Source organism: Propithecus coquereli, unplaced genomic scaffold, assembly GCF_000956105.1.
Source record: "Propithecus coquereli isolate 6110/MARCELLA unplaced genomic scaffold, Pcoq_1.0 Scaffold296, whole genome shotgun sequence".
Classification (NCBI taxonomy): Eukaryota; Metazoa; Chordata; class Mammalia; order Primates; family Indriidae; genus Propithecus; species Propithecus coquereli.
Genome location: NW_012148574.1, coordinates 1,725,804 through 1,752,819, shown reverse-complemented (window position 1 = coordinate 1,752,819; position 27,016 = coordinate 1,725,804). Strand labels below are relative to the sequence as shown.

The window sequence follows — 27,016 nt, the reverse complement described above, 5'->3', positions numbered from 1 at the left end:
GTTGGAAAATAGGTCAGTGTGTATGTTTGGAGGGGGGATATTGTTCTTGGCTATTGGTTTGCATGACATAAAATACAGACCCCATTTGTAGAAACAAATTTCAGTTAAAATATGTTTTACAATCAACTGATAGCAATTTAAAAAAAAATGTCTTGTAATGACCGGAAAGCGTTACATAGTAAGAAAATACGAGTTTCCGCATAGTCGTTTTGTTTTCACTGCTGATGATTTCTAAAGAAATTAAAAAAAATTTTATATTAGACACTGAATTATTTAACAGTTTCTACACTTTTGAGTTTGGGCTCAGTAAAAACCTCAAAGCTGCTTTTAAATTGGATTCTCACTGCAATTTATCTAAGGCCCTCTGATTTTCCGTTTTTATTTAAAAATAGAAATTTACAGGTCTTCCATTTTCTCCGGTGGTCCCCAAGTTTTCACTTCTTTCCGAATGGCTCGCAACTTCGGCTTAACCGCCGTGGTGCAGGATGTGAAAAGCGTGGAGGCAAAGGGCCAGTGCTCTCGCGGAGTGAATAGCCAGTGACGTGTTCGGCTCCTGTGCGACGCAGAGCGGCCCTGCGTGACCACGGGACTTCATCTGCGCCGCCCGTTTGGGGGAGATGCAGTTCTAAGCTTCTGGAAATGGGGCTCTTAATGGAAATGTTGACAAGATCATTAACTATACTAGCAGTGCTGGCCGCTCTGGGAAGGCCGGATTTACCTCCAAATCCCTCACGCCAGCCCTTTGTGGCAGAGGAGGGGCCTCCCGGCGCATGTATCTGCAGAAAATTACAGGGCCAGCCCTGCTCCCGGCGCTCTATTTTTCTTTCTAGTTTTGTGAAGTTTACTTTTTTAGTGACAAACAGATTGGCAAAGTAACTACTTAATATAAGACTCGGGAAAGAGTAAATAGTAAATAATGAGTAGCAGTCATGTGTTAATTCTGTAGCGAGAAAGAACAATAGGTAACAAGAGGTGGCTTCCCCTCTGATATAAAAATACCCCCCCCCCATTTTCCCCTGGACGCCGCATTATTAAAGTCTCCATGACTACTTTGAATTTCCCAGGATATGTTATTAGTGACTAAGGAAAGAAAATTCCCACATCCTTCCTCGTTTATTCTTGGACTTTTCTGAATGTAGTAAGTGATTAAATCGTGTGTGCAGCTGCCCACCGCCCCTCCAGGTCAGATGAGAGCACAAACCTGTACATTTAGTAAAAGAACATGTGGCAGCTTCCAGAGTCTTGTTGTTTTATTTATTTTGGAAATACATTGCTATATTATCTTCACTGTTAGCAAATGTTGTTCTGTTTGAACTTATCTGGAAGGTGGAATTCTCTCTTCTCTCTCGAGCCAGGAATTTACTTGGGCTCCTGGACAGTTTGTGGTAAACAGCTTCATAAAAGGTAACCTACTTACGGAAGAATGACATTTAGGTCATATATGCGTTTTGCTATAAATAGAGTGCTGACTCCAAAGCGAGTCTGGCCCGAGGATCCCAGAGCTTGTGTGGTGAAACCGTGTCGTGGACAGCGCGCTGCGTTTGGGGGCTCACGTGTTGGCGCGTGCTTTGATTTATTTGGGAGGTGCTCAATAATTTAAAGGGAACCTTTGTTTAAGAAACCGGAGTTTCCTCGTCCTCATCCACCGTGCCTCGTCTTCTGAACAAAGCCTGTCAGAGACTTACCCTCACACCGAGTGCTTTTAGCAGAACCGTGCGAGCACACTGCGCGCGGGCTGCGTCCACGGCAGGTTCCTGGTGGGCGGTTGGGCTGCGACTGCTCCGGGCTGCTCCCGGGGATAGTGGGGTTCTGTGTCCTCGTTCCCCTAGTGGGGGGTGGGTGGAGTTTCTTGTCAATGCTGCTGATTCTGGTCGCCTTTTATTCATTTCTTCTTATTGGAGTGGAAATGTAGCTTGTTCATAATGGATTATTGATTGGTCTGAGAACAGCAGCCGCCTGAAGGCCTTGTCAGCACCCTGCCTGCCCCACCAGCAGTGAATGCATCACTTCATGAGCGCGCCGGGACCCCGGTCTGGGGACTATAAGCCCGTGATTGTTGATCTCGTACAGAATGGTTAGTAGGGAGAGGAACTCTTCATTGTTGTTGTGGAATTTTCCCCCATTTGTCTGAAGAATAGGCTTTTTGTCTCAGTAGTAAGATAAGCTTGTCCAGGATGTTAATGATGTATTTTAATTCATGGCTCATAATACTACAGTGTAACTCGTGAAGCCGGGTTCATTGTCTCCCGGAGAACAACACACGCAGTATACCAACACCCCGCCAGCCCGCGCCCACTCAGCACACGCGTGGGTTTCTGGGCAGACCCCTGAGCCGAGGCCGGGAGTAACTTTCCCAGAATCGCGCGGAGAGGGGCTTGCTCTTTTGATTTTGTGATTTGCCTTTTGGAGCCATAACACTCCCTTGCAGACAACCCTGTAAATATCTCAAGCATTCTGTCTGCCCTGAACCTTTGGCATCTTCCCGGCACCACGATTCCTGACGTTCCGCTCCAGCCCGTTCTCAGGAATCCCGTCGGGGAGGACGCTCACTCCTGCGTCCAGCCCTGGCTGACTTCGGTGCCCCTTGGAAGGTGATCAGAGGGGAAGCAGACAGGCCTAAGTAAAGCCACATGGCTTCGAGGAAGCCGGGACGGTTTTTTAGTATCGTGATATGGTTAATTAATGAACCAGAACTGAAAAAAATGCCAGACCAGATAGTTATTTGAAAAACAGCACTGACTTCAGTTTTGCTTCCCTAATCCGACAAAGGCTGGCTGCAGAGATTCACGCAGGAAACGTTACTTTCAGTTTTCCAACGGCCTCTTTGTTCCTCCTGGGTGTCTACAGCCTGGCTCTGCTCGGTCTAAACAAACTTTAAGAGTTGTATTGTTGTGGGAATTGCTCTATATGGTAGAGCATATTTGAAAATTAGCCATCTGATGCCTTGCTTGGGATAAGATTTTGACAGAGTCAACTTTGATAGTTTTAGGGAAATCAGTACAAAACCAGCCAGCTTTTGTTGTGTACTGGTTGAATTCACAGAGGACAGAAATAGCAAGGTTTCCTATCGATCAGAGACATGCTTATTATTTTAAAATGCAAGACATTTTACATTTTTTCCCTGACAATGCCATATTTAACTGGTCAGAAAATTATTGTTGAAAATACGGAAGAAAAAACTCAACAGCATTACTGGTTGTATACCTCGCGAAGTGGCGGAAACGGTATTTTGCTGCGAGTAGCAAAATAAACTCGGGTTCTGTGATTTTGGCTGGTGATCTTGGGACTTCATATTGTCTGCGAGGCTTCCCAACTGGAGATTGTGGGTGGATTTCTTTAATGTCTCTGGGCAAGCTTCTAAAACATGAGAAAGCAATCTCTTAAAATAAAACAATGCTTTTCATTAGAACAAATTCATAATATTCAGATGATTTTCTTTCCTTGACTTTCTTTTGAAAACTAGAATTAGCTAAAGGTAATTCCCCAAACTGCATTCCTTAGAGTCCTCCCAGCATCCTTGGGGCAAGGGGAGGGTGGACCGGTGGGGGAGGGGTGCGGGCGGGGAGAGGCTCCCCAGGCTCCCCCCAGCCCCTCTGCCTTCATTTGCTGTGCTGGAGTGGCAAATGGCATTTATTTATTTTAACAACTTTTGTGAAAAATTTCCCAAATCTGTAAAAATGGAAAGAGTAGCAAATGAACACACACGTACCTACCGTTTAGATCCAGCAGTTAATATTTTAGTATGTTTGCTTCTCTCTCTTTTGTAAAACACCTCTAAATGTTTCATGACACATTTCCAAAAAATAAGAACATTCTCCTATATTATCAATTTAACAAAAGTAATAGTAGTTCTCAAATATCATCTAATATCCAGTCCATATTCAAGTTTAATTTTTATAAAGAGTTTTAGAGCTAAAATGTATTGATTATAGCTGCTGGTGAAAGAATTTTTAGTTGTATTAAATAACCTGATGTAGTATAACCCATAAGGGCCCAGTAAATATATAGGTATTATTGTTTAGCTATTTCTAATTCAGCATTTTAAGCGGCTGTTTTGTCCTTTTGAATTTATCAAGCCATATATCGTGATTGCCAGTGACCAGGGCAGCTTTGGATACTGCATTGACATTTTGTTCGTTTATTCAACGAGTACTTATTAATAATATCTAAGATGTATTGACCATTTACTGTGTGTAAAGCATGGTGTCTTGCAGGAATTAATTTAAACCTCCCGTAAGTATTATGATACAGGTATCATTACTGTCATTTACATTTTAAAGGTGAAGAAATTGACTGAGGAACAGAGAGGCTAAGATGTCTGCTAAATCACACAGCCGATTTGAGTTAGCGGCAGAACTGGGTTTGGATCCCAGGTAGTCTGCCCGTCACTCACAACATGGTGGGGCACCTGACTCTGTCTGATGGCGGGAGTGGGTCAGGCAGGCCGTGCCTAAGGAGCTGGGTAGGGGCAAGGATGCAGGGGCGAGTGAGCGCAGGCACTGGGGTGTGCTGGCCGTGGACTGGGGGTCTGGGTGGTGGCAGGGGGCCGGGCCCTTATAAGCTGAGCTTGATCTTAAGGGTGGGAAAAGCCTGTGAAGTATTGGAAGTTTCCAGAAACCGGCCCCATGTGCACTCTGGAAGGATGGGTTTGGCTTGGGGTGGGTGTGTGGATCCACGAGTGGGTCGGGAGCACAGCTAACAGGACGTGCGTGGGAGGCGGGGGGAGTCCGGGGAGACCCGGTGTCCCCGACTGGGTCCCTGAGAGTGTGGAGTTGCTCTAGCGCTTAGATTTAACCCCACACCAGCTCAAGTCTCACGTGAGCCCCAAGTTCCCTGGGAAGACCTAGCCAGTCCTTGCAAATATGGTAAATGGTCTCCCTCCCCGGCCTTCTGGAAACTTCTCCACGTCCTGCTGGTGCGCTGCCAGCGTGTTGTTTTATGATGGTGTGTGTGTTTACATCTGTGCTTTCCTCTCTGACTTGCGGGCGCCTGAAAGCGAAGTGCTATTGCTTAGTGATCTTCTGAGTCTTCAGCTCCTGGTACGTGGCGCTCAGGAAGTGCTTGCTGTAAAGAAACCTTGTTAAAGTCGAGGCCCGTGGGGGAGTCCCTGCAAGGAGCTCTCCTGGAGTCCTCTGGGGGAGTTCAGAGCCTGGCTGTCCTCTCACACCTGCTGGGTGTGTATCCTTTGCTCTGTTACGATGTGTTTTCTTTCCTGCTATCTGTGTCGGCCTCAGGCTTTGCAAGGCCCCTTTGTGAAGAAGTTTCTGTGGTGTCTGTTGTGGAGTTGGCCTGAGCGCACAATTCCCTGCACGGAGCTGTTTTTGCAGCTCACCAGGCTGTGTGTCAGGAAGTGAGTTTTCTGCACTGTGTTAGGTTCGCAGGGTCCTCACTTACAGAAGGGATTTATGAGTTGAAACATTTGCCCACAGATTAAATTTATCCCAAATGCAGCAAGTGTAAGTAATCGGGGAAGTCACTTAATGTCAGTTGTACCGTGTAGACCAAAAAAGAAAGAAAAAGAGAAGAAGGTCCCTAAGTACGGCAGCGGTCTTAACGTGTGTATTTAGATCTAGTGCTTTGTGTGTTTATGTGATTTTTTTAAAGTTTAGCTACGTGTTTTGGTTTCCGCCTTTGTATCTTGTCCTCTCTTCACCCCTCCCTTTCTCCATTATAATGCATTTTTATGTTATGAATACACATTTTCCCTTTAGTCAACATTTCATGTTTTCTTATTTTTCTAAATATTAAATGACCCAACTTATTCAAAATGAAATATATTTCTTTTTTTTTTTTTTGAGACAGAGTCTCACTCTTTTTGCCTGGGCTAGAGTGCCGTGGCGTCAGCCTAGCTCACGGCAACCTCAAACTCCTGGGCTCAAGCGATCCTCCTGCCTCAGCCTCCCGAGTAGCTGGGACTACAGGCATGCGCCACCATGCCCGGCTAGTTTTTTGTATATGTTTTTAGTTGTCCAATTAATTTCTTTCTAATTTTAGTAGAGATGGGGTCTCGCTCTTGCTCAGGCTGGTCTCGAACTCCTGAGCTCAAACAATCTGCCTGCCTCGGCCTCCCAGAGTGCTAGGATTACAGGCGTGAGCCACCGCGCCCGGCCGAAATACATTTCTTATTTGAAAAATTTTATAAGGGATTTTAAAAAAGTAGCTTCAAACTCTTCATTACATCCCAGAGAAACGCACACGGGCACACACGCACACACACACACAGATCCACAGGAAATCTGCTTTAAAACCCTAATCGGCAAGTCATATTTATGCCTAAACAATTAAATTACAGTTCTGTCTGGCAAGTTCTCAGTTTTAGCCTTGGAAAAAGTTTGTGATGCGTCATACAACAACAACAAAACTTCGATCCGTTATAGACAGACCGTGGGTTCGGTTTGCTCTCTGCCATGCGTCCCGACTTGGCACCCCCTTTCTCCCCCTCCTGTACTGGTGTCACTGGCTGCAGGACTTTCTTTGTTCCCTCAGGTGTGGCAGCGAGCTGGCATCTAGCAGCTCCGCAAGGCCAGCGTGCTTCAGGGGAAGCTGGAGCGCCAGCTCGCACTGCTTTGAGGACGTAGAACAGAGCAGCTCAGGACCAAGATGTCTTTGGCTAGAACTGAGCAGTGTGACACTTCATCACACGGCCCGCCGGGGACCAGAATAAAGGTGGAGACACTGTCAGAGGCCCTCTGCTGGCAGGGGCTGGTGGTTTTTAAAGACAGCAAGTAGTGCCAGGGGAGCTGGGCCTGTCTGATAATCCCTCTAATTGGGGCGGCCGCCCGCGGTGCGTTTGGAAGTTGGAAGTTCCCAGCACCGCGTTCCTGCTCTTTTTTGGAAGTGGTGCCCTTGTCTTAAATAGCAATTTTTGCCAGCAGCTAAAAAGAGTGATGACAAAGATCTGTTGATTTGGCCCCTGAGTGACCCCGAGGAGAGTCAGTTGTAGGGAATTAATTTTTGACTGTTTCTTTAAAGTTGGTGAGAAACTTCGGGAGTCAACTGAGGGCCTCAGGAGGGACCACTGACAACCCCTGAGCAGGGCAGCTTTGTTCCAGTCATGGGTTCCGTAAAGTAGGGGTGTTGTGGGCTTAAATTGTTGGTGCCGTTTCATAGTACTTTTTGCATTTCTACATTTATGTATTCTTCCTGCAAAATGTTTCTAAGTCTTTCAAAGACACACCTAGTGCAGTTCTCGCAGGGGTTTCCAGCAGGGCTTGTTTTTGAAAGATGGGGGTGGGCAGGGAGGGGAGGAAGCGGGAGAGAAAGGCGGCTTTTTCTGCTCACGGGGGCATTCTCCGCAGGGCGCAGGGCCTGGCAGTGAGGGGCAAAGCTGTTAAGCTGGTTTGGAGGATGGAAACTGTGTTCTCCAGTCTCTGGGCTGCCTGAGGGCACATGTCCTGCTTTGGCTGGGCTGGGGGTCCAGGCTGTCACCAGGAACGGCTTGCCGGCTCAGTGAGCAGAGATGGAGGTGCAGGGCCCTGTTAGGGGTGCAGGAGGGCGGCCGTGGCCTGGGACACCGGGCCTGTTTTTGCCAATCGGGGCTGGACGGGGCCGAGTTCCAGTGGCAGGGGCGACGCTGTGTGGCGATAAACACTTCTGGAGAGCGCCCTGCGCCTGAGGGGCTATAGGGCAGAAAGCTGCTTGGAGGCAGAGAGGGTGGACTGGGCTGGGGGTGGGCAGGGGTGCCCTCAGGTTCCCCTTGTGCCGGGATCTGGGTGGTGGGTGCCCCGCGGAGGGGCTTGTTATGGGCTCCAGTGACCCTGGCTTGCTTGCGTGTTTCCCTACCCCGCGCCTGAGAGATGAGGGCTGCCCGTGGGGGCCGAGGCCCCGCCACTGCGCGGCTGGCACTGGTAGCCACAGAACACAGTTTCGACGATTGGGGCGAGTCTGTGCACTCAGCAGCTCACTTTTAGTACTTCAGGGTGCACTCGTGGCTGCCCTCGTGGCTGCCCTCACGGCCCTCACCTGGTCAAGGGCTCCCACTCTGAATCCGCACCGGCTTCTGGCTGTTTGAGTCTCGAGAACTGTCTTGACCTTTGACACCCTTTATGGACACACGTTATTGGCCCGATGGAGTCTGTAAAATTATTTCAGAGCCCCCAGTTTCCAGGGTTTTAGTTGGTTTTTCTTCTCTCTCTTTAAACTCATAAGGTTTTATACCAGATTCAGTTACTAAGTTAAATAGTGTGTTTCATTCATACTTTCATTTCGGATTCAGCATTTTTGCCGGGGGTGGTGGTGAAGTAAGGCCTGGGGGAAAAGTGCTTCATGCAAATCACTCGCCTTATAAAGCCATCGTCATAAATAATGTACGTCCTCCAACACTTGTGCCAAGACCAGAAAAGTTTGACAGAATAGTTTAAATTAGCTTAAGGTCAATTGTCACGAAGAAGTGTTCGTGGTAAGCTCATGCACTTGTCCAGTTATAAGGGAAGCTTTGATTTCCACTTCTTCCTGGAGTCAGGAATGTTTGGGCTCCCTGCTCTGCGGAGCCCTCTTTGCTCTGCCGGGCCCGCCGTGGTGAAGGGGTGAGGACCTCTATGGGGCAGCTCACAGGCGTCTTGGCCTGTGTGTCTCCTGGCCCTGGTGTTGCCTGCCCTGTGCAGGACACAGACACGTGGACCAGCTCTGCCTGGCTGGCCTCGGCCTGTGTGCCTGGTGGGCGGGCTCAGGCAGGACCCGTCTCCGCTCTCCGTGGGGAGGACGGGCCTGAGGAGACAGTGGCCGGACAGCATGACGGGTGTCTGCTGTCATCAGGCTCGGGTCCCACCTTTGGGGAGACCCAGTCTCGTTAAGAGGACGCCGTGGGTGTCTGCCCCGTGGGGAAGTGGGGAGGCAGGAACGAGAGGCTGCACGGCCTCTGGGGGATTCTGGGGTCTGGGATGGGCTCTGCATTGGGATTAGGACTCAGTCCTGTGGCCGGAGCCTGGGGTCCCTTCAGGGGAGAGTGGCAGGAGGTCCAGGAGCAAACACGCAGGGCCAGGAAAGGACGGGAGGCTTTACCTAAGGGGCACAGAGAGCTGCCACGGGCTGATCTTGGCTGATGTGGGACTGAGCTCGTGGCCAGACACGCGTGGAAGCCGTGCCAGGCAGGCCAGCTTCCGCCGCAGGGTCCTGCAGCCCCATTCAGGAGCTCAGGCTGCCGTGTGCACGCTGTGTCGTTTCTCACTTCTTAACGGAAGACTCATTTCTTTAAACATAATCACGTACAGTCACGAGTTGTGTTGAGGATGGACGGTGGTCCCATCAGATCGTAATGCCTTGTTTTTGCTGAACTTCTTCTATGTTCAGATATGTTGGTTCGCACTGTGCTAAAACCGCTCGCAGGGTCACGTGCTGTGCAGGCTGTAGCAATGGGCCGTACCACATAGCCCAGGTGCGCAGGAGGTGGCACTGCCGGGGCCAGGGCTCTATGCCCTCCTCCCGCCCTCCTGCGGAGCGTCCCTCCTCTCTGTCCCTCATGGCCACACAGACTCCTCCCGGGCAGCCTGTGTTCGTCACACCTGTGCAGACTGGCACCACAGTCTTTCCTTAACGATTTGCTATCTTATTGGTAAAAGAAAATGATTTTAGTGCGTAGTCATTTACAATTATTTTAATTAGTTAACGCCACAATTCATTATCGATAACCGTTTGTTACTGATTTTTTTTTTTTTGAGACAGAGTCTCACTGTGTTGCCCGGGCTAGAGTGCTGTGGCATCATCTTAGCTCACAGCAACCTCAAACTCCTGGACTCAAGTGATCCTCCTGCCTCAGCCTCCCGAGTAGGTGGGACTACAGGCATGCGCCACCATGCCCGGCTAGTTTTTTTTTGTATATATTTTTAGTTGTCCAATTAATTTCTTTCTATTTTTAGTAGAGACGGGGTCTCGCTCTTGCTCAGGCTGGTTTCGAACTCCTGAGCTCAAACAATCCGCCCGCCTCGGCCTCCCAGAGAGCTAGGATTACAGGCGTGAGCCACCGCGCCCGGCCTGTTACTGATTTTTTTAAAGAAGGCGAACAGCTACTTGTTCCTCTATTTGAATTTTTGTTGGTTTGGACTGGATTGACGGTTTTATGGGATGCCTGCGTGGGTCGGTGCGCAGCGTTGCTCACGGGACTCCATGTGTGTTTCAGGTGCTGGCCGCCCCTGCCATGCTCTCCACGTGAACGCGCGCCCCTCATAGCAGCGCGTCGTCGGGGAAGCCGCCAGCTCTCCTGAGAATGGAGAGATAGGACACCGTCGCGGCGCCCTGCGACACGAAGCCGTGCCGCCACCCGCGCCGCGCTGTCCCTCGGATGGATCGCAGCAGAGAAGCCGAGATGGAGCTGAGGCGGGGCCCCAGCCCCACCAGGGCTGGCAGGGGCCACGAGGCGGACGGGGACAAGGCCACGTGCCACAGCTGCTGCATCTGTGGCAAGAGCTTCCCCTTCCAGAGCTCGCTTTCGCAGCACATGCGCAAGCACACGGGCGAGAAGCCCTACAAGTGTCCCTACTGCGACCACAGGGCTTCCCAGAAGGGCAACCTGAAGATTCACATCCGCAGCCACCGCACGGGGACTTTGATTCAGGGACACGAGCCCGAGGCGGGCGAGGCCCAGCTGGGCGAGATGCGCGTGTCCGAGGGCCTGGACGCCTGCGCCAGCCCCACGAAGAGCACGTCGGCCTGCAACAGGCTCCTGAACGGGGCGGCGGACGGCAGCAGGGTCCTGAACGGGGCGGCGGCGGACGGCAGCAGGCTCCTGCTGCGGAGCAGGAAGGGCGCGGAGGCCGCGTGCGCGCCGGAGGAGGCCAAGGCCACGGCCCAGTGCTCCTTCTGCGAGAGCCGGTTCGAGCGCAAGAAGGACCTGGAGCTGCACGTGCACCAGGCGCACAAGCCGTTCAAGTGCCGGCTGTGCAGCTACGTGACCCTGCGGGAGGAGTCGCTGCTGAGCCACATCGAGAGGGACCACATCACGGCGCAGGTGCCCAACGGCGGCGAGGCGTGCGCGGAGAACGGCAAGCCCGAGCTGAGCCCCGGCGAGTTCCCCTGCGAGGTGTGCGGCCAGGCCTTCAGCCAGACCTGGTTCCTGAAGGCGCACATGAAGAAGCACAGGGGCTCCTTCGACCACGGCTGCCACATCTGTGGCCGCAGGTTCAAGGAGCCGTGGTTCCTCAAGAACCACATGAAGGCGCACGGCCCCAAGATCGGGAGCAAGAACCGGCCCCGGAGCGAGCTGGACCTCATCGCCACCATCAACAACGTGGTCCAGGAGGAGGTGATCGTCACCGGCCTGTCCCTCTACGAAGTCTGCACCAAGTGTGGGAACCTGTTTACAAACCTGGACAGCTTGAACGCCCATAACGCCATACACCGCAAGGTCGAGGCCAGCCGGACGCGGGCCCCGGCCGAGGAGGGGGCCGCGGAGGGCCCCTCGGACACCAAGCAGTTCTTCCTACAGTGCCTGAACCTGAGGCCCTCGGTGGCCGGCGACGTGACCCCCGGCGGGCAGGCTGGGAGGCGGGTGGCGGAGCTGGACCCCGTCAACAGCTACCAGGCCTGGCAGCTGGCCACCAGGGGCAAGGTGGCCGAGCCGGCTGAGTACCTCAAGTACGGGGCCTGGGACGAGGCGCTGGCCGGGGACGTGGCCTTCGACAAGGACAGGCGCGAGTACATCCTGGTGAGCCAGGAGAAGCGCAAGCGCGAGCAGGATGCGCCGCCCACGCAGGGCCCCCCCAGGAAGAGGGCGAGCATGCCCGGGGACCCCATGCTGCCCGGACACCTCGACCCCCGGCCGGCCGCGCGCCCCAGCCGCAGGGCGGCGGCCACCACCGGCCAGGGCAAGTCCTCCGAGTGTTTCGAGTGCGGCAAGATCTTCCGCACCTACCACCAGATGGTGCTGCACTCCCGCGTGCACCGCCGCGCGCGCCGGGACAGGGACGGCAACGGCGAAAGGCCCGCGCGCACCCGCTGCGGCTCGCTCAGCGAGGGCGACTCGGCCTCCCAGCCCAGCAGCCCCAGCTCCGCCTGTGCCACCGCCGACTCCCCAGGCTCCGAAGACAGCGGCGAGGAGGGCGCCCCAGAAGCCGCACCAGGTGAGCAAGCGTACCCAGGTGGCTCTGCTCCAGGTAACCCTAACCCGAGAGCCTGGGCTGGGGTGGTCCCTCACCCAAATGGACCTGCACCCTCGTAACTCCGTGCTCATGGGGCCCTGTGCCCAGGTAGACCATGCCCGGGTGGCTCTTGCCCAGGGTCCCTGTGCCCAGGTGGCCCCCCACCTGGGTATCTCGCCTCCAGCCTGTACCTAGAGTTTTCGCTGGCGGGTTGCAGACTCAGCACCTGTGGGCTCACTTGGTAATTACTCATCTGCCTTTGCACAGATGAGCACCCATGGCCTCTTGAGTTGATGATGGTCTCTCCTGGGCATCGGTAACATGAGCAAAGAATGTGGTCAGGGACCCCTCTGAATGTGCCCCTCTCTTCCTTTTCTGTCCCACTACCAGGTCTTACCATGTGACAGATGGCATGTGCACGCACATGCTTGCACACACACACTCCCACACACGCATGTGGACTTCCCTCAGCTCTCTTCCTCTCTTATACCAAACAGTCGGGAATGCGAGTATCTTCATACCGGTGTGCACCTAAAATTAATCTCCTTGGATTCAAGTAACCCTGTGGGTTTAGAGACAGTTGATTGGAACAGATGACTTTCCAAATAGCAGCTAGGTACATATTTAAAGATGCCTGACCAACTTTGCTTTTGTAATTCTTCTACTTTTTATAAATTTTAAACATTTTGGAATTTCCTTCATTAGTTGTTGCTTTGGGTAATTGTTTTAAGTGGAAGGTGATGTTTCAGTTACAGAACTTGTAACTTTCTCCACAAAGCCAGGGGTGTTTTTCTCTGCTCCCTGCAAACTGGTTAACAGGTATTGCTTTCACCTGAGAGCTTAGGACAGGTGGAAACCACAGCCAGGTGTAGGGCTGCTTGCGTTCCGTAGTGAGAAAGACGACTGTCGCGCACTTCTTCAAAACCAGATAGAAATCAACGCTATTTTTTCCTTGTTAGAGATTTTGCCAAGTCTTTGGAGCAGAGTTTAATTACTACAGGTTTATACCTGTGTTATATGAGGGTCTCTTACACTCAAATGCATGTGGAATCAACAAAAATGTAGAAAACAAGTCGTTGCTCTGATTCTCGGAGCAACCTGCGCGGAATCTGCGCACAGCTGTCAGTGCGTGCTGATGTGTTACGCACCGGCCCCGTGTCACTTCTCGGGAGGAGCAGGGGAACCTGGTATTCTCTGAAAACGCACTGCTCATTCCATCAGTTCTGTGGGACTCCCCTAATAATTTATCATGCAAACCTCGTTGACCCAGTTGTGACCCCTGGTTGGCGTGTTTTAATTCTTGGTTTTCCCTTTTTATTTTTACAACTATAGATGTTACTGCTGTGTTCCAGTAGTACTACAACTACCTTTTGGAGCACACGTCAGATAAAATGTTAGGCTAGCACTGTATATTTTTTTCTCCTTGGAAGAGAAATATTTTAATCTTTGGAAAATCTCCTGGGCTGCACCCCCATCCGTTGTGGTGGTCAAGGAGTCAGTAAGTTGAGTCCGTGGTGCTTTCACAGTCCAGAGGATGGAAGGATCCAGATTATTTTCATTATAAATTGGAATTTACTCTTCTTTTTTCTTCTCAGGTTCATTACATTTTAGAGACTATTACTTCCTAAAGACATTGTATTTATTTTCTCTGCGTGTAACTTATTTTTTGAGAAATTTAATATATGCCTCAGGTGATGCTATAACAAGATATATATCATTAAATTTAACAAAAAGTTGGCAATAGAATAAATAGGATATTATAACTTACTGAGAGAGGAGAGAAATTTATGACAGGACAGAGTCATGAAATATTGAAGAGCCTTGGAGGTCTACAGAGGTCGCTTTTTGTAATCCCCAAGGACAGTATCTTTCCACCTAAAAATACAAACTTTCCTATCATAGCAGGAATCTTTAGTGGTTTGGTGTAGCATTAAATTACTGATTCACAGATGTTCCTTAAGGAGAGAGATCATGTTACATTGATTTAACTACTCTCAAAACACTCCGATCGTAGGGTTTGGCCAAGGCCTTTGAAACAGCTACTTTGGAAAAGAAACTGGGTGTTTTGGATCCTATGTTTTGATCTGTAGCTTGCCTTTTTTTCCTTAAAAAATGCATACAACTTTGGAAAATGCATGCCTTTCCTGTTACTAAAAAGATTACTTAGGTTTTTAAACATTTAAGTTATTTTAGATTCTCATAGAACTTTGACGGGATGACTGGTAAAATTGTTAGAGCGAGTATGTTGAAATTGAGGAACAGAAGATAACAGGAGTTCTCTGGCTGATGAAAGTGAGCGGACGTGGGGTGGGCAGGGAGGGCTGTTCCTGTGGCGGTCCAGCCTGCCAGGCACGGGGGAGCTTTTGTGTGGCGCTGATTTCTGCTCCCTGGAGAGCTGTCCGAGCTCTGTATGAAGCAGCGTCGGGAGCTGGGAGGAACTGTTACCTTAACACAGCGCTTCATCACTGGGCCCGTGAAGAGGCTGAAAATGATGCAGAGAAGGGGTTTATGGGCCAAGGAGCAGAGAAAACGACCAGATGAGACCAAGGGAAGTTCAGGGTGTAGATAGGGAGGAGCCACCTGGCGGGTGGACCAGGACACAGAGGCAGCTGGGAGCGGCGATCCCGCAGGGCCCGGGGTGTGGGCCCCCGCGCCATGAGCACGCAGCATCAGTGGGAGCAGAAGTCAGGGGCAGCTCTCTCGGTATCTGGGCAGAATGGCTCAGTCGGGCCTGCCGGCTTCTCGGTCTTGCCTGCAGTCCAGGGTTCATTTCAGGAACATCTCGAGTGTCCACGCACAGACCGGCCACGGCTCAGGAAGCACCAGAGCGACAGGCGGCGGGAGGGTCAGCCCGGGGAAGCCCAGAGCCGCTCTCTGCCCCTGCCTGCGCCAGCCCACGCGGCTCCGTGGAAGGAGCCACAGAGCGTGCAGGGAACGGGCAGACTGGGTCTGCCGAGACCCGACACCGCAGACAGAGGACACCAAAGAAAGAACAGCCGGCATCAGCCACCAAGAACACCCGCAGAAGAGGAGGAGCAGCAACGACCCTCGCAGCGGCGCACAACAATAAGCACCGACGAACAACGGAAGAAGAAACAAGAGGAAAAAAACCATCATACAATATTATTCGGCAGCAAAAAAAAGCAACAACCTTCACGAAAAAAACGAAGAAAAAAAACACAACAACAACAGGAAAACAGCCTCGCGCCGCCAGCACCTAGCAGCAGCAACACCCCCCGACCAACCAGCCACAACACCACCACGATAACAACGCACAACACCGCAGCAGCACCGCGCTGCCTTAGTAATCAGCAAGAAGAAAGAATGGCGAGAAGAAAGGAAGGATGATTGCAGCAGGAACAGCCGACAACAATGATCATCCGGAACAACATGCTACCACCGGCGTCAGCACCACCACCTCCGACCACCCCACCAGAAGAACTCATCATCCGAAAAAAGACGGACGACGCAGAAGACGATCCGCGCGGCTTCCCATCACCGAGAGACACGTGGGATATACGTACGCAGTACTGTTGTGAAACAGACGTCGCGTAGACACTGCGATTTACTAGGGAAGTTCAAACACTTGATTTGTTCTCTTTGTCTTTTGACTCAAGATAGAATCATGGCATTTTAGAGTGAGAGGGAACTAAGATACCTTCCCTGTCCTCCTGTTGTCCCCATGAGGAAACTGAGGCACGGGGAAGACTCAGCCTTTGCCCAGTGCACGTGGTGTGTATCGTTGAGGGACTGAGGGACAGTGTAGCTGGTGCAGGCTCGTGACCTTGGGACCAGACACGCGGATTCTCTCGGCCCCTGTGAGTGGCGGTTTCCTCCCTTGTGGTGTGGGGCCTGCTGTCCTTGCCACGCTTCCTGTGTTGGGCCTCGCGTGTGGTGAGCCTCCTGGAAACGGAGCCCGTCCTGTCGGTACTGGAGTTGGCACCAGAACCGGAGTCCACAGTGTCCTGCTCCCAGCCTGGGAGAGGGTCCCTGAGCTGGTGTGTCCACGAGGGGCAGGAATGTGGCCCCCGGATGGCTCGATCCCGAGTCCGCCCCTGTGCCTCCCTTGCGAGCAGCGCACGATGCCGCCACAGCCGTACTGCGCTGTGCACGCGTCGGGTGGGACGCGCTGCTTTTCCTTCCTGCCATGTGGAAGTCTCTGGGGTAAACATTGAGTGCGTGTTAACTGAAGGTGAAATTCCTGGTATTTTTGGACTCCCGTGACAGGGATGCTTTGTGTTTACAGAGTCTTATTGGAGGGAACAGTTTTGCAAACTTTCCCGTCTTTGCTGCACATCCTAAGTTTCTTTGTTTCACTTCTTCTTGCCCAGCTGGATTTAATAGTCCCCTCTGCAGCAGGCGTGATGCTGGGTGGGTAAAATTTTTGGCTCCTTACCGGTGGCCAAATGTCATCGTCAGGACTTGTCATGAAGAGGCAGCGTTTTGGTCTTCCTGGTTCAGACTTCAGCTTGTTACTTGCTACTCCTGCCGTAGAAGGGAAGGGCTCCCCTTCGTAGATTTCGTCTCTCCGTAGTGAACAGAAACGGCTGAATTTCGTTCTTTTGCCCCTTCCCGTCAGAGACCGCATTCCACGGGACTGGGCAGGATCGGGCCGCGGAGAGAGGCGCCGTGATTGCACGCAGAGCCCTCGGCTGCCGATTCAGCCGGAAGGATGGACAACAGCAGCCGGCAACAGCAAGGGCAGGGTCGGGGTCAGGTGCTCCCGGTGGGCTTCCCGGTGGGCTTCCCGGTGGGCTTCCTGGTGGGGCTCCCGGTGCACACCTGCTGTGGTCCTGTCGCCCTGAGATGGAGACGTGTCGCAGAGCTGACCTGAGACTCTCAGTCACTCCCACGGACACTCACGCACCTGCCCGTATCGATCGTGGTCGTTCCTGCGAAGCTGTGGAGAGATGCGTCTGATACATCCCTTCTCCGGACTTCGCCGGGCGTTTGTCTGAAGCGCAGGTGCTGCTGCCACGCTTCTGCTCCTGCCCTCTGTGCTCTCGCTGTGAGCAGAAAGGGTTCGGCCTGGCGTGCCACGTCCTGGGACTGCGCGGCGTGGCCCCACCTGCCCCGGCTTCTCTCCGCTCCCCCTCACTGCCCCCAGCTGCTCTGCCCAGACCGTGACCTACTCGCGTGCCCCTCTGTGTGGCCCGGACAAGTTCCTTTCAGACAGAATGGCCTCCTCTTCCCCCGAACTCTTTGAACACCTGTGGTTTCCTGCGTCTGTGTGTGTGGGGCGTCCTCAGCACGTCCCCCGTCTCTCCTTGAAGGCGGTGGCCCCACAGGGTCTGTGACAGGAGCCGTGGCTGGCAGCTCCACCTCCAGGAGCTAGGCTCTTCTTCAAGGGCAGAATGGACGGAATGAACCACGTCGCAGTGTTCTATTCGGTGGGGGGTGGTGACACGCAGGAGTGGAACACTCAGGAGTCATTTTTACTGGTGTCCAGACAAGACGTCACGTTGTCTCATAACTACGACAACGGTTAATGACAATAATAGTAGTGGTTCCACTTACAGTTGCTGTTTAACAGGGAAGTCTGTGCCCCTACAGCGTGTTTAAGTGGAAGGGCTGCGTGAATATAAATGCTGCTGTTGCCATTGGGTGGCAGGTGTTTTTACTTTTCAGCAAGCTGTCAGACTTCCCTGGGAGCAGGGTCCGGGGAGTTGCCTCTCTTCCTTCTCCTGACCATACACTCCCCGTGTTGGTGCCCAGATTGGGCCGGGTTGTGTCCTGGGCTGTGTCATGGAACCACTGTTACCCCAGGCCAGGGGCAGAGGTTGGCTGAGCCCGATTCCAATACAGAGTGACTCCAGTATCTAGTGACTGAGGCACGTGGCCCCGCGCAGACCTCATACCAGTTCCTGGCAGCTCCTTAGAAGGGGTTTATTCAGGTCCTCGGAGGGTTTCCCACCTCAGTACAGAGGCCCGCGGAGTTTCATGGGCAGTGTGGCCCAGAGGGTGGGCTGTGGGCCTGGGTCCCCCACCTGGGGCTGTTCTCCGCTGGGCACCAGCACAGGGCCTTGGGTGACGGGCGAGAGTGCTCCTCCAGGTGCGGTCGGGTGCTCATCCTGCCACCAAGGGAGGCCATGGGGCAGGTTTGGACGCTCAGGGACAGTGCCGGTGGGGTGCACAGCCCTGGTGCCCAGAACCCAGGTCCATGTAGGAGCTGAGGGGTGCTGGAGGGGCCACCTGCCCTGCCGCTTTGAGGCCTGCTCTGGGCTCAGCATTTTGAGGGGCTCTAGACCGAGCCCAAAGCCTGTCCGAGCTGCCAGGATGGCTTCCTTGGGAAGGTAGCGGCATGATGCAGACACCACGCAGGGAGCTTCTCCCCCGTAGGGGCTTTGCCTCTGGCCCTGGGGTCGTGGCCACTCGGGGCAGCAGGCCCTTTCGGGTTCCTGCCAGGACTGGCAAGTGCTGGCTGGGGCACTGCGGGCGTGCGGAGCAGAGCCTGCCTCAGCCCCTTCCCTCTTCCTTCAGGATTTAACATCCCTTGTTGGGTGACTCGGGCTCCATCAGCTCTTTTAAAGGGAGCGGCTGCTGTTTGACTTGCGTGGTTCCTGGTCTGCATTTTCATAGCGGGTGAATTATTTAGTAGGTCTGGAGTTTCTTTTAAATGCTTAAAGCATTTAAGTTTTAGTTTATAAGTGTTTTTGTTGTGTATTTGTCTCTGGAACAAGTTCTTAATTTTTCAATTCTAAGTTTAGGTTTTGTTTTCTTTTTTCCTTTTTTGGTGTTTCTCAGATAATTTCCTGTGCATGCTGGACTTAATCTGAGGCCAGTTTTTCATGAGAGATTTGTAGGCTACTGTTAGGATCCGAGTATTTGCATATACAATCAGCATACATCTTTACATAGTAAAACAGATTGCGGTTTTATTTTTTTTATTTTTTTGAGACAGATCCTTGTTCTGTTGCCTGGGCTAGAGTGCTGTGGCATCAGCCTAGCTCACAGCAACCTCAAACTCCTGCGCTCAAGCGATCCTACTGCCTCGGCCTCCCGAGTAGCTGGGACTACAGACATGCACCACCATGCCCGGCTAATTTTTTCTATATATTTTTAGTTGTCTGGCTAATTTCTTTCTATTTTTAGTAGAGATGGGGTCTGGATCTTGCTCAGGCTGGTCTCGAACTCCTGACCTTGAGCGATCCTCCCGCCTTGGCCTCCCAGAGTGCTAGGATTACAGGCGTGAGCCACCACGCCCAGCCCAGATTGCAGTTTTAGATCTATATTTTACCAGAATTTTTAAAAAGCTAGGGGTGTGCATCTCTGGAATTAAAGATTAGAAAGTAATACTTTCATTTCTGGAATTCTACCTGATTTTGTGTGCATGGTTGATGTAGTAATATCCATTTAAAGGAGGCCTCCTCTCCTGCTTTATTTACAGAGGAAGCCATTGGTTTGAAAGAAGCATTTTCACAGATTAGTAAGACATTTGGGCGAACTGTTAGCTGCCAAATATGTTCCCGTAAAGATGTGCCAAATCTGAGTGTTACTCGTGTTCTTTCTTTTAACTCCAGAATAATTACTTTCAGCACTATGAATAAACTGTATTCCAAATTTAATATGATTACAGTTTTCATTCAATAATGTAGTTTGTTATTGAAATATATTATTCAAAATGCAATGCAATGGCCACCTGATGACTTGGCCATCCTGCAGAAAATTTACATACGTGTGCCTGAGCGTAATATCTGAAACTCAATGGAGAATGGCAGCTGCCCTCAAAATCGTAAAATCAGGTTGTTCGTGTGTATGATAATCCAGTGATTGATCCCAATGTATACGGTATTGGAATGGTTTGTTCATTCAGCTAGACAAGTGGAGAACATTTTTGATGTTCAAATAATGGTCACACTTCCAATCTGAGTAGTTATTATGTTTCCTTTGATTTATAATTAATCTATAATGTTATTGGTTTTTTTAAAAATTGATTATTAGATGATTCCTGAGAATGTGATTTATACGGATTATTTTGGTATTAGACTAGAAAATTATAGGAGTGGAGTGGATTGAAATTTTTCATCTGTTAAATAAATATTACTGGGCCCTGCTTTGTCAAAACTACTGGGAGATGTTGAGCCAGGGCATAAGCCCTCGGAAGCCTCGTGGGCGGATAGGTAAGCATCAGTAAGAGCCTTGACGTGCAGTTAAACGTGTCACCTCAAGGTGACTTGGGGTGTCTTGGAGTTCAGGTACAAAGAAAGCAGTTGCAAGTACTGGCTTGGGAATCTTCAGAAACGCTGAACAGAAGGTTCTGGACAGGTTATGCGTCACACCAGCAAGAAGGAATCTCTCTGGTTTCTATGGCGATAGCCTACACTTCGCTTAGAAACAAATTCTTGATGTTGTTTTGAAACCCCAGTAAGAAAGGGCACGATGTTTGTGAGTTGGGGACAGAGGGCACTACTCGCGCAGAACTGCCTGTGACCAGACAGCACTTGAGGCATCAGATTCCGTGATACCTTTTAGGGCTCCACTGTTCCGAACATTTATTTGACGTTCTGGGTCAGTTTCTTGGTTTTTCTTTCTTGAGTTGAAGACCTGTTTCTCTGGATATAAAGGTCTAGTGATTCGGGGGGTGCTGCTGGTGGTGCGTGTGGACGTTTCCGGGGCTGTGTGCATGTGTGGGCTCTGCAGGGTGCATCTGCGACGGGGAGGAGGAGCTGACCCTCCCCTCCGTCACCGGCTATCCAGGGTCACCCGCACGCCTTCCGCATACAGCCGGCATCGCTTGTGGCCTCCTTTCATTCTTTGACCTCTGTTCCTCCCCTTGGCTCCTCTTCCTGTCTAGGAACCCTAGGGCCTCATAAACACCTCATAACTTGCCTGCCAGGGTAGGTCCCGGTGTTGGGAACAGTGACCCGTGGGTCTTGAAGGCGGTAGCTCTAGGTCCAGCCTCAGAGGGCGCCTGAGCATGTTGTCTTTTCTCTGTCCCAAGGCCATGGATGGAATTGCCTATTTTTTTCTTTATGGTTTGGGATTTTACACACAACTTAGATATTCTCTAACCTACTATTAAAACATTTTCATCGAATAAATCTCGTTTGCTTTATTACACATTGTGTTGGTCCGTGTAGGACCTTGTGTGTATTCTGTGAAGTGCTTTTAAATCCTTTTCCATATTGATACCCAGTTTTTCCAACCCAGTTTATTCAGCAGTCTTTTCTCCACTGATTTTCAATATTAACCTTGTCATATACTAAATTTCATGTGCTAGAGGCTTTGCCTGTATTTCGCATAAACCTCCAGCCTCCCCTGGTGAGGTGTAGGTGCTATTATTCTCAAAGTGCAAATGGGAGATCTGAGGTTTAGAGGGTTAAGAAGCTTTCTCGAGATTGCACCCAGTAATGAGTGTTGAAATGTCGGTGCTTATTCTACTACACGCGAGGGTGGGGAGAAAAGGCGGGATAGAGACCTTGCCCTGTGTGCCTGGACTTGTGCCCATGCTCTCTCTCAGGCTTGTGTCCCATCCTGATCCTCACCTTGGCAGACCCTTCCCAGGTGTGCTCTGCCCCAAGCCCACCCCAGAGAGCAGGACCCTCAAGCCGGGGCTTGGAGGTGGTCATCTCCACGGCCCGTCTGAAGAATGGTGTGTGGATGGCGGCCTGGGTCCCGGCATCCTCGCTTGCCTGGAAGGAACCTCCGGAGGTCGCGGTCGTCCACCCCAGAGGCCCCCGTCCAGTGCGGAGGGGTCACTAGGGGCCCTGGCGGTTGGGTTTTTGGAAGGTGATGCTGGCACCTCCCTGGCATTTCTCCATTTCCCACGATTACTTTCCACTGTCAGTGAATTAATGATGCTGCACCTAGATGCAAAAATAATTTTCCTCTTTACACGTAGTGTTTATGCGTTCACATCAGCATTTACACATTCTTTTGGACTCACGCTGCTTCCTCGCAAGTAATTCATTCAAATGGCGTGTTTGTTTTAGAATTTGGGGATGCCAGTCTCAGTAAATAAGAGTACAGTGCTTAAATTTGGATTTTAGGTAAACGATAAATACTTCTTTAAAAGTTTAAGTATGTCCCATGTAGTATTTGGGACATACTTATGCTAAAAAATTATCTCTTGTTTATCTGAAATTCAGATACCTGGAAATCCTGTGTTTGATGTGGTGTCTTTTGTGGGTAAGTCTTTTCTGATAGGTGGTGTTGTTTTAATGCATTCGAGCACTGTCTGGTCTGGTTGGCTTATGAACGCCTGTTCGCACGGCTCCTTGTGGTTACTCCTGGGGGGTGCCGGCTACGTCACGCCAGCAGATGTTAGGAGAGTAATTAGCTGGGGCAGAGAAGGGGAGAATCTTCTGGCGGAGTTTGCTTTCCTTCTGCAGGTTCCGTTTGTTCATACTTTAAACACACGTATGAGCTCTCCTGAGGGTCAGAGCAGACTTTTGTGGGAAAGGGAATTCAGAAGAAAACAGAAATCACCTTCAGCCTGTTGGCTTGAATAATAGGAAGTAACTGCTGGCATTCCCTAACACAGCTCTGTAAAGCCTCTCGAATTAGGATGACCTCATAGATTTGAGTTCACCGTGCGCCTTGCAGGAAGCTCTATGTGAATCTGACGTCTGAACTTTCCTGTAAGGATCTGAGACGTGCCGTGAGGAATCGTGCTGCAGGGCTTCCTCCTTGGTGCAGGTGTGAGCCCTCGGAGCAGGAAGTTTTGTTGGTTCAGGATTTCATGCAGGTGAATTTCCGTGTTGAGGCTCTGTTGGTGTCCTACTTGGACATTGTCCCATCATGGTCGTGGGTGTTCTTTAGTGTAGCATGGGGCCAAAGCGTTTCATCGACTTTGTGGGACACTGATAAGTGCCGGCCAAGATCTGGTCCGAGGTAAGGTGTGAATAAAAGACGCTGGCCCGGCCCACTGAAACCTAGGCCATCTGCACAGGCGTATCTCCTGGATTCTACTAAGACGTCGGCTGCCCAGAAGTAGAAAGGTTTTGAGAGCTCAAAACCTGGAGCCTGGGAGTTTCACAAGTAATAGTAAATAAATGGCTGGGATTGCACCCCTACCCTCCCCAAAGTATGTGAGGAAATCAGTCCTAAGTGTGGTGAGGTTCGTTTAGTGGACATACTTGCTCTGGGTCTCAATCGATTTTGACTGTGCATGAGCTACCCTTTTTTAGTTTTGGTTAAAAACAAATACTAAGTTAATATGTGTGGAAAAAAATCCGTGGCAGATCACCATTCTCTTGGGAATTCTCTGTGCTGTGTTTGAAGTGTTGAGGAATTACTGACACGTTAGCTGTGGATTCCACGGAGAGAATGAAAAAGTTGTAAAAGCAGCAGGCTCCTCCCATTCCGCCAAACCCACAGAATATGCAAAGACATGGCAAGTTTATTTCAAAAGATTGGTCTGCAATTGATGTAGAAGGTTCTGGGCCTGGTGTTACTTTGAGATAAGGCCTTCCTGCTTGGGCTGGAGGTTCCCACGTCACCCGGACGTCTTTCAGAGGTGAGCCTTATCTCCTGCCAGCACATGTCTTGTCCTGTCTTGTTGTTTAAGTGGCGTTTGAGGCAAGGTCCTGTCAGTTCCAATTGAGTAAGTATCGATGGGAAAGTGAAGAAGGGCTTTGTTCCGTGTTCTTTCCCCGGAGGAACGTCTCGAACCCTGGCGTTTGGTCCAGGAATGTAACATTTCCTGGCTTGTGAAGAAGCTGGCGGTGGTCATCCTTCTGGGAACGCCTGCATGCTCTCGGGAAGACTCCGTGCGAGTTCCGTCCTGGAACCCTGGCTCTAGCGGGCCTCTCCCTAGCTGGCGCCCCTGGGCGGAGCGTGTGGGCCCTGGCGTCTCGCAGTGTCCCGTGTGGGGGCTTCAGACGTGAACGGGGCCTCTGGCTGCACTCCAGGCGCCGGGTGCTGTTGTTGACAGTTGTGCGACCCAGTGCGCTTTTGAGTTTCATCAGGTTAAACTCAATGAACCAGTGGCCCAAACGAACCGTCATCGCTTTTCCTAAGGGTTTGTGCAGAGGAGAGTGAATTTAGGTGGTTACGGTCTGAGATTTCTCTCTGACCTCTTCCGTCTGCAGTGTGAGCTGTTGCTGCTTCTGTCGTCCTCCACACAGCTGGACCTTGTCTCCGCTGCTCTCGGCTGGTTCCCCCCACCGTCTCCCCCGCCTGTCCCCCGTCCCCCACCCCGCGGTCCACGCTGCCGCGTCTGCTCCCCGGCTCCTTCCTGTTTCATTGGTGTCTTGTGGGCACCTCTAATTCTCTACTTTCTGGGGATGTGGCACCCCCTTCTCTCATAACCTCAGGTCTGCCTCACGCTTAATGTAATTCCGAGTCCGTACTCGTTTTAACTGTTGACTGACTTAACGCTTTCGAGCCCTACATTTAGCTTCCAGAAAGTCACCTCCAGGTCGCGTATCCGCAGGTACAGCCCTGCTTCCCTTTGCTCCCTGCAGCCCGTTCGTTTGTGTAGACAGAGCCCGTGAGGGCCGAGCCCCTCCTGTCCCAGGCCGGGGAGCTGCGAGGGCCGCAGGAGTGTCCCCTGGTGTCCGGTGCAGCCTGCCCCCAGGAGTGGTGGTTTGCCTGCGTCGTCACCGCGCGTCCTCTGGTCTCCAAGCCGACAGCGGCGTCCTGCGCTCCAGTCAACACCGCCAGATACCAGTCTGGTATTGTTAGTGGTATATATAACTTGGCCGAATTTCGCTGGGATTTACCTTAACTTGCTCAAGTAGCCATGCGTCTGTTTAAGATAACAAGACTAATCATTGACAATCTGGTGCATTATTTAATCTCTAAGATTGAAAAAAAGCCTTTGCCTTAAAATGGCCAAAGTCATACAGTTTGACCCACTGTGCGAGGCAGAGAAATTTACGGCGACTTGGGTGCCAGACCAGGCCCACTGTGTGAGGCAGAGCTGCAGAAACGTTTTCAGAAACTTCCCTTTTCTTTAGAAATACACATTCTGTGGACTTTGTATCCTTTTTTACCATAAGTAAAATCAAAGAAATGCGAAATGTTGCCGGAACGCGGGTGATACTCGTGCAGGTTAGGTGGTGCCTTACGGGATGGTGAAAGGCAGGGCACACCCGCAGCTCCTGCCCCCCGGCTTGGGTGTTTTGGAGACTCCGGCGACTCGGAGAGGGTGGCATTCTCGTGCCCTTTTCCCCCTCTGCGCCACAGCGGGTTCTCCAGAGTGTAGAGGGAGGAACTTGGTGGCAGCTTTGCAAACACAGGGCTCTGCAGGGCTCAGAGGAGGCTCTGCCCTCCAGCCCTGGGACAGGGCCTGGCCTGGCCGACCAGGATGACCCTCAGGGACGAGTGGCCGGTTCCTTATCTGCGAAGCCCTGTGGGACCTGTCATCCTGGCTCTGTCCATCACCCAGAGCCGCCCCTGCGCTTTCCGCTCCCCGCAGCGAGGACCTGGGCTTCCAGCACGGCCACAGCTGCCCTGCGAGTCTGGCCCTCTGCCCTGTCTTCAGGTTCGCGACTCCCTGAGCCCGGCTTCTCCCCGTTCTCCCCTTTTCTGACACGCATCGGCCTAGACTCAGGATGACCCCTCCGAATTCATATTCTTTTTAAAAATTAGTGAGCCAATAGTTGGCCCTTGCCGTGAGTAATATACGCAAGAACAGTGTTTCTGGTGTACCTTGGTCGTGGACAGGATGGCCACCTGCTTTCCAAGGCCACGACTGTCCACGTCTGGATGATCAAGTCACTGTCAGCGTCGTCACGGAAAGTCTCCTACCTGCTCGTTCTCTTCTCTTTACCTCCTTTTGGGAATCACCCAAATCCGTGATTTATTAGACAAATCCATTCCTTGTCTGTTATTTGTGTTTTCAAAGGATGTTGTGATCTGTAGAAGTTCACTTACGTCTGCTGTTACTGTGGATCAAGCACCCGTCTGTGGACTAGGCTGGGAACCCTTCTGCTAAGTGTAAAATTTTCTGATAAAAATGCATTTTTATTAATATTTCTTAACAGGCAGCTTATAAATGTATTTCCTTTAAGACTGTAACACCTTCAGGAGATGCGACCCATCCCCACCCCGGCGTGTTGAGGTGGAACCTGGCTTGTGAAGCACGAACCTTCATAGCTGCAGGAATTGCTTTGGCACCAAGTTCTCTTGATCGTCTCATAGATTTTTTAAGCATTCACTGTTTTCCATGAAATAACATGCCCCTCCTGCTTTTCCACATACAAATAGTTCTCAAAATGGCGTTTATACACTTAGAACGAGAAATGATTATGACCATAAATTCAGCTGGTTGAGTTTTCTCCTTACTATCTAATATTTTACTGATTTTGTTTGTTTGATAAGTCACCGCTGTGGAATTCAGGCGTGTGGTCAGACGCCCTGTGCAGAGTGAAGCCAGAAGCAGAGACAGAGATTGGGGGAGGGCCGGAGGTGAGAAGGACTTTGAAAGAATTCGGACTGTCAGGTGGACATCACGGGTTTGCAGAATCAGCATTTGTGGTTGTCCCTGGTTGGAGAGGAGCTGCGGCTCCTAAGACGCATTTCCAGCAGGCTTGCTTCAGTCTCAGGCCCAGCTAAGAAAACGAGAGCGGACATAAGTGACCATCAAGGATGAAAAACCGCAGAAGTGCAAGGCATCAAGCGCATATCAGACAGAAAGCGTCGCGGGCCCTGGTGCTGCTGTAGGAGCTGTCTGAGCCCTGGGTGCCTGGAAGTGGCTCTGTCCCCCGTGGTGACTGTGTGGTCACCAGTACGAGTCTGTCTTCTGGGCCAGATGGGGGCACAGGAGACCAGGATATCCTTGGTGGACCATGTCCATGGGGCCGGGCACTTGGCGGCGATGCCGTGGCATTCAGGTGAGGGAAGAATGTGAAAAGAATGACGGTTATGAGATGATGCATTTTTTTTTTTTTTTTTTTTCCGAGACAGAGTCTCACTGTGTTGCCCTGGCTAGAGTGCCGTGGCGTCAGCCTGGTTCACAGCAACCTCAAACTCCTGGGCTCAAGCGATCCTCCTGCCTC

At 51.4% G+C, this 27,016-nt stretch overlaps 1 protein-coding gene across 1 annotated transcript in view; it reads left to right on the top strand.

The window, feature by feature from the left end:
• Positions 1-27,016, top strand: part of ZNF516 (zinc finger protein 516) — a 108,398-nt gene that overhangs the window by 32,187 nt on the left and 49,195 nt on the right. Inside the window, exon 2 of the mRNA XM_012648877.1 lies at positions 10,115-12,053. Coding sequence (XP_012504331.1) covers positions 10,277-12,053 — 1,777 coding nt within the window. The 5' untranslated portion in view covers positions 10,115-10,276. The remainder of the gene's footprint in view (positions 1-10,114; positions 12,054-27,016) is intronic.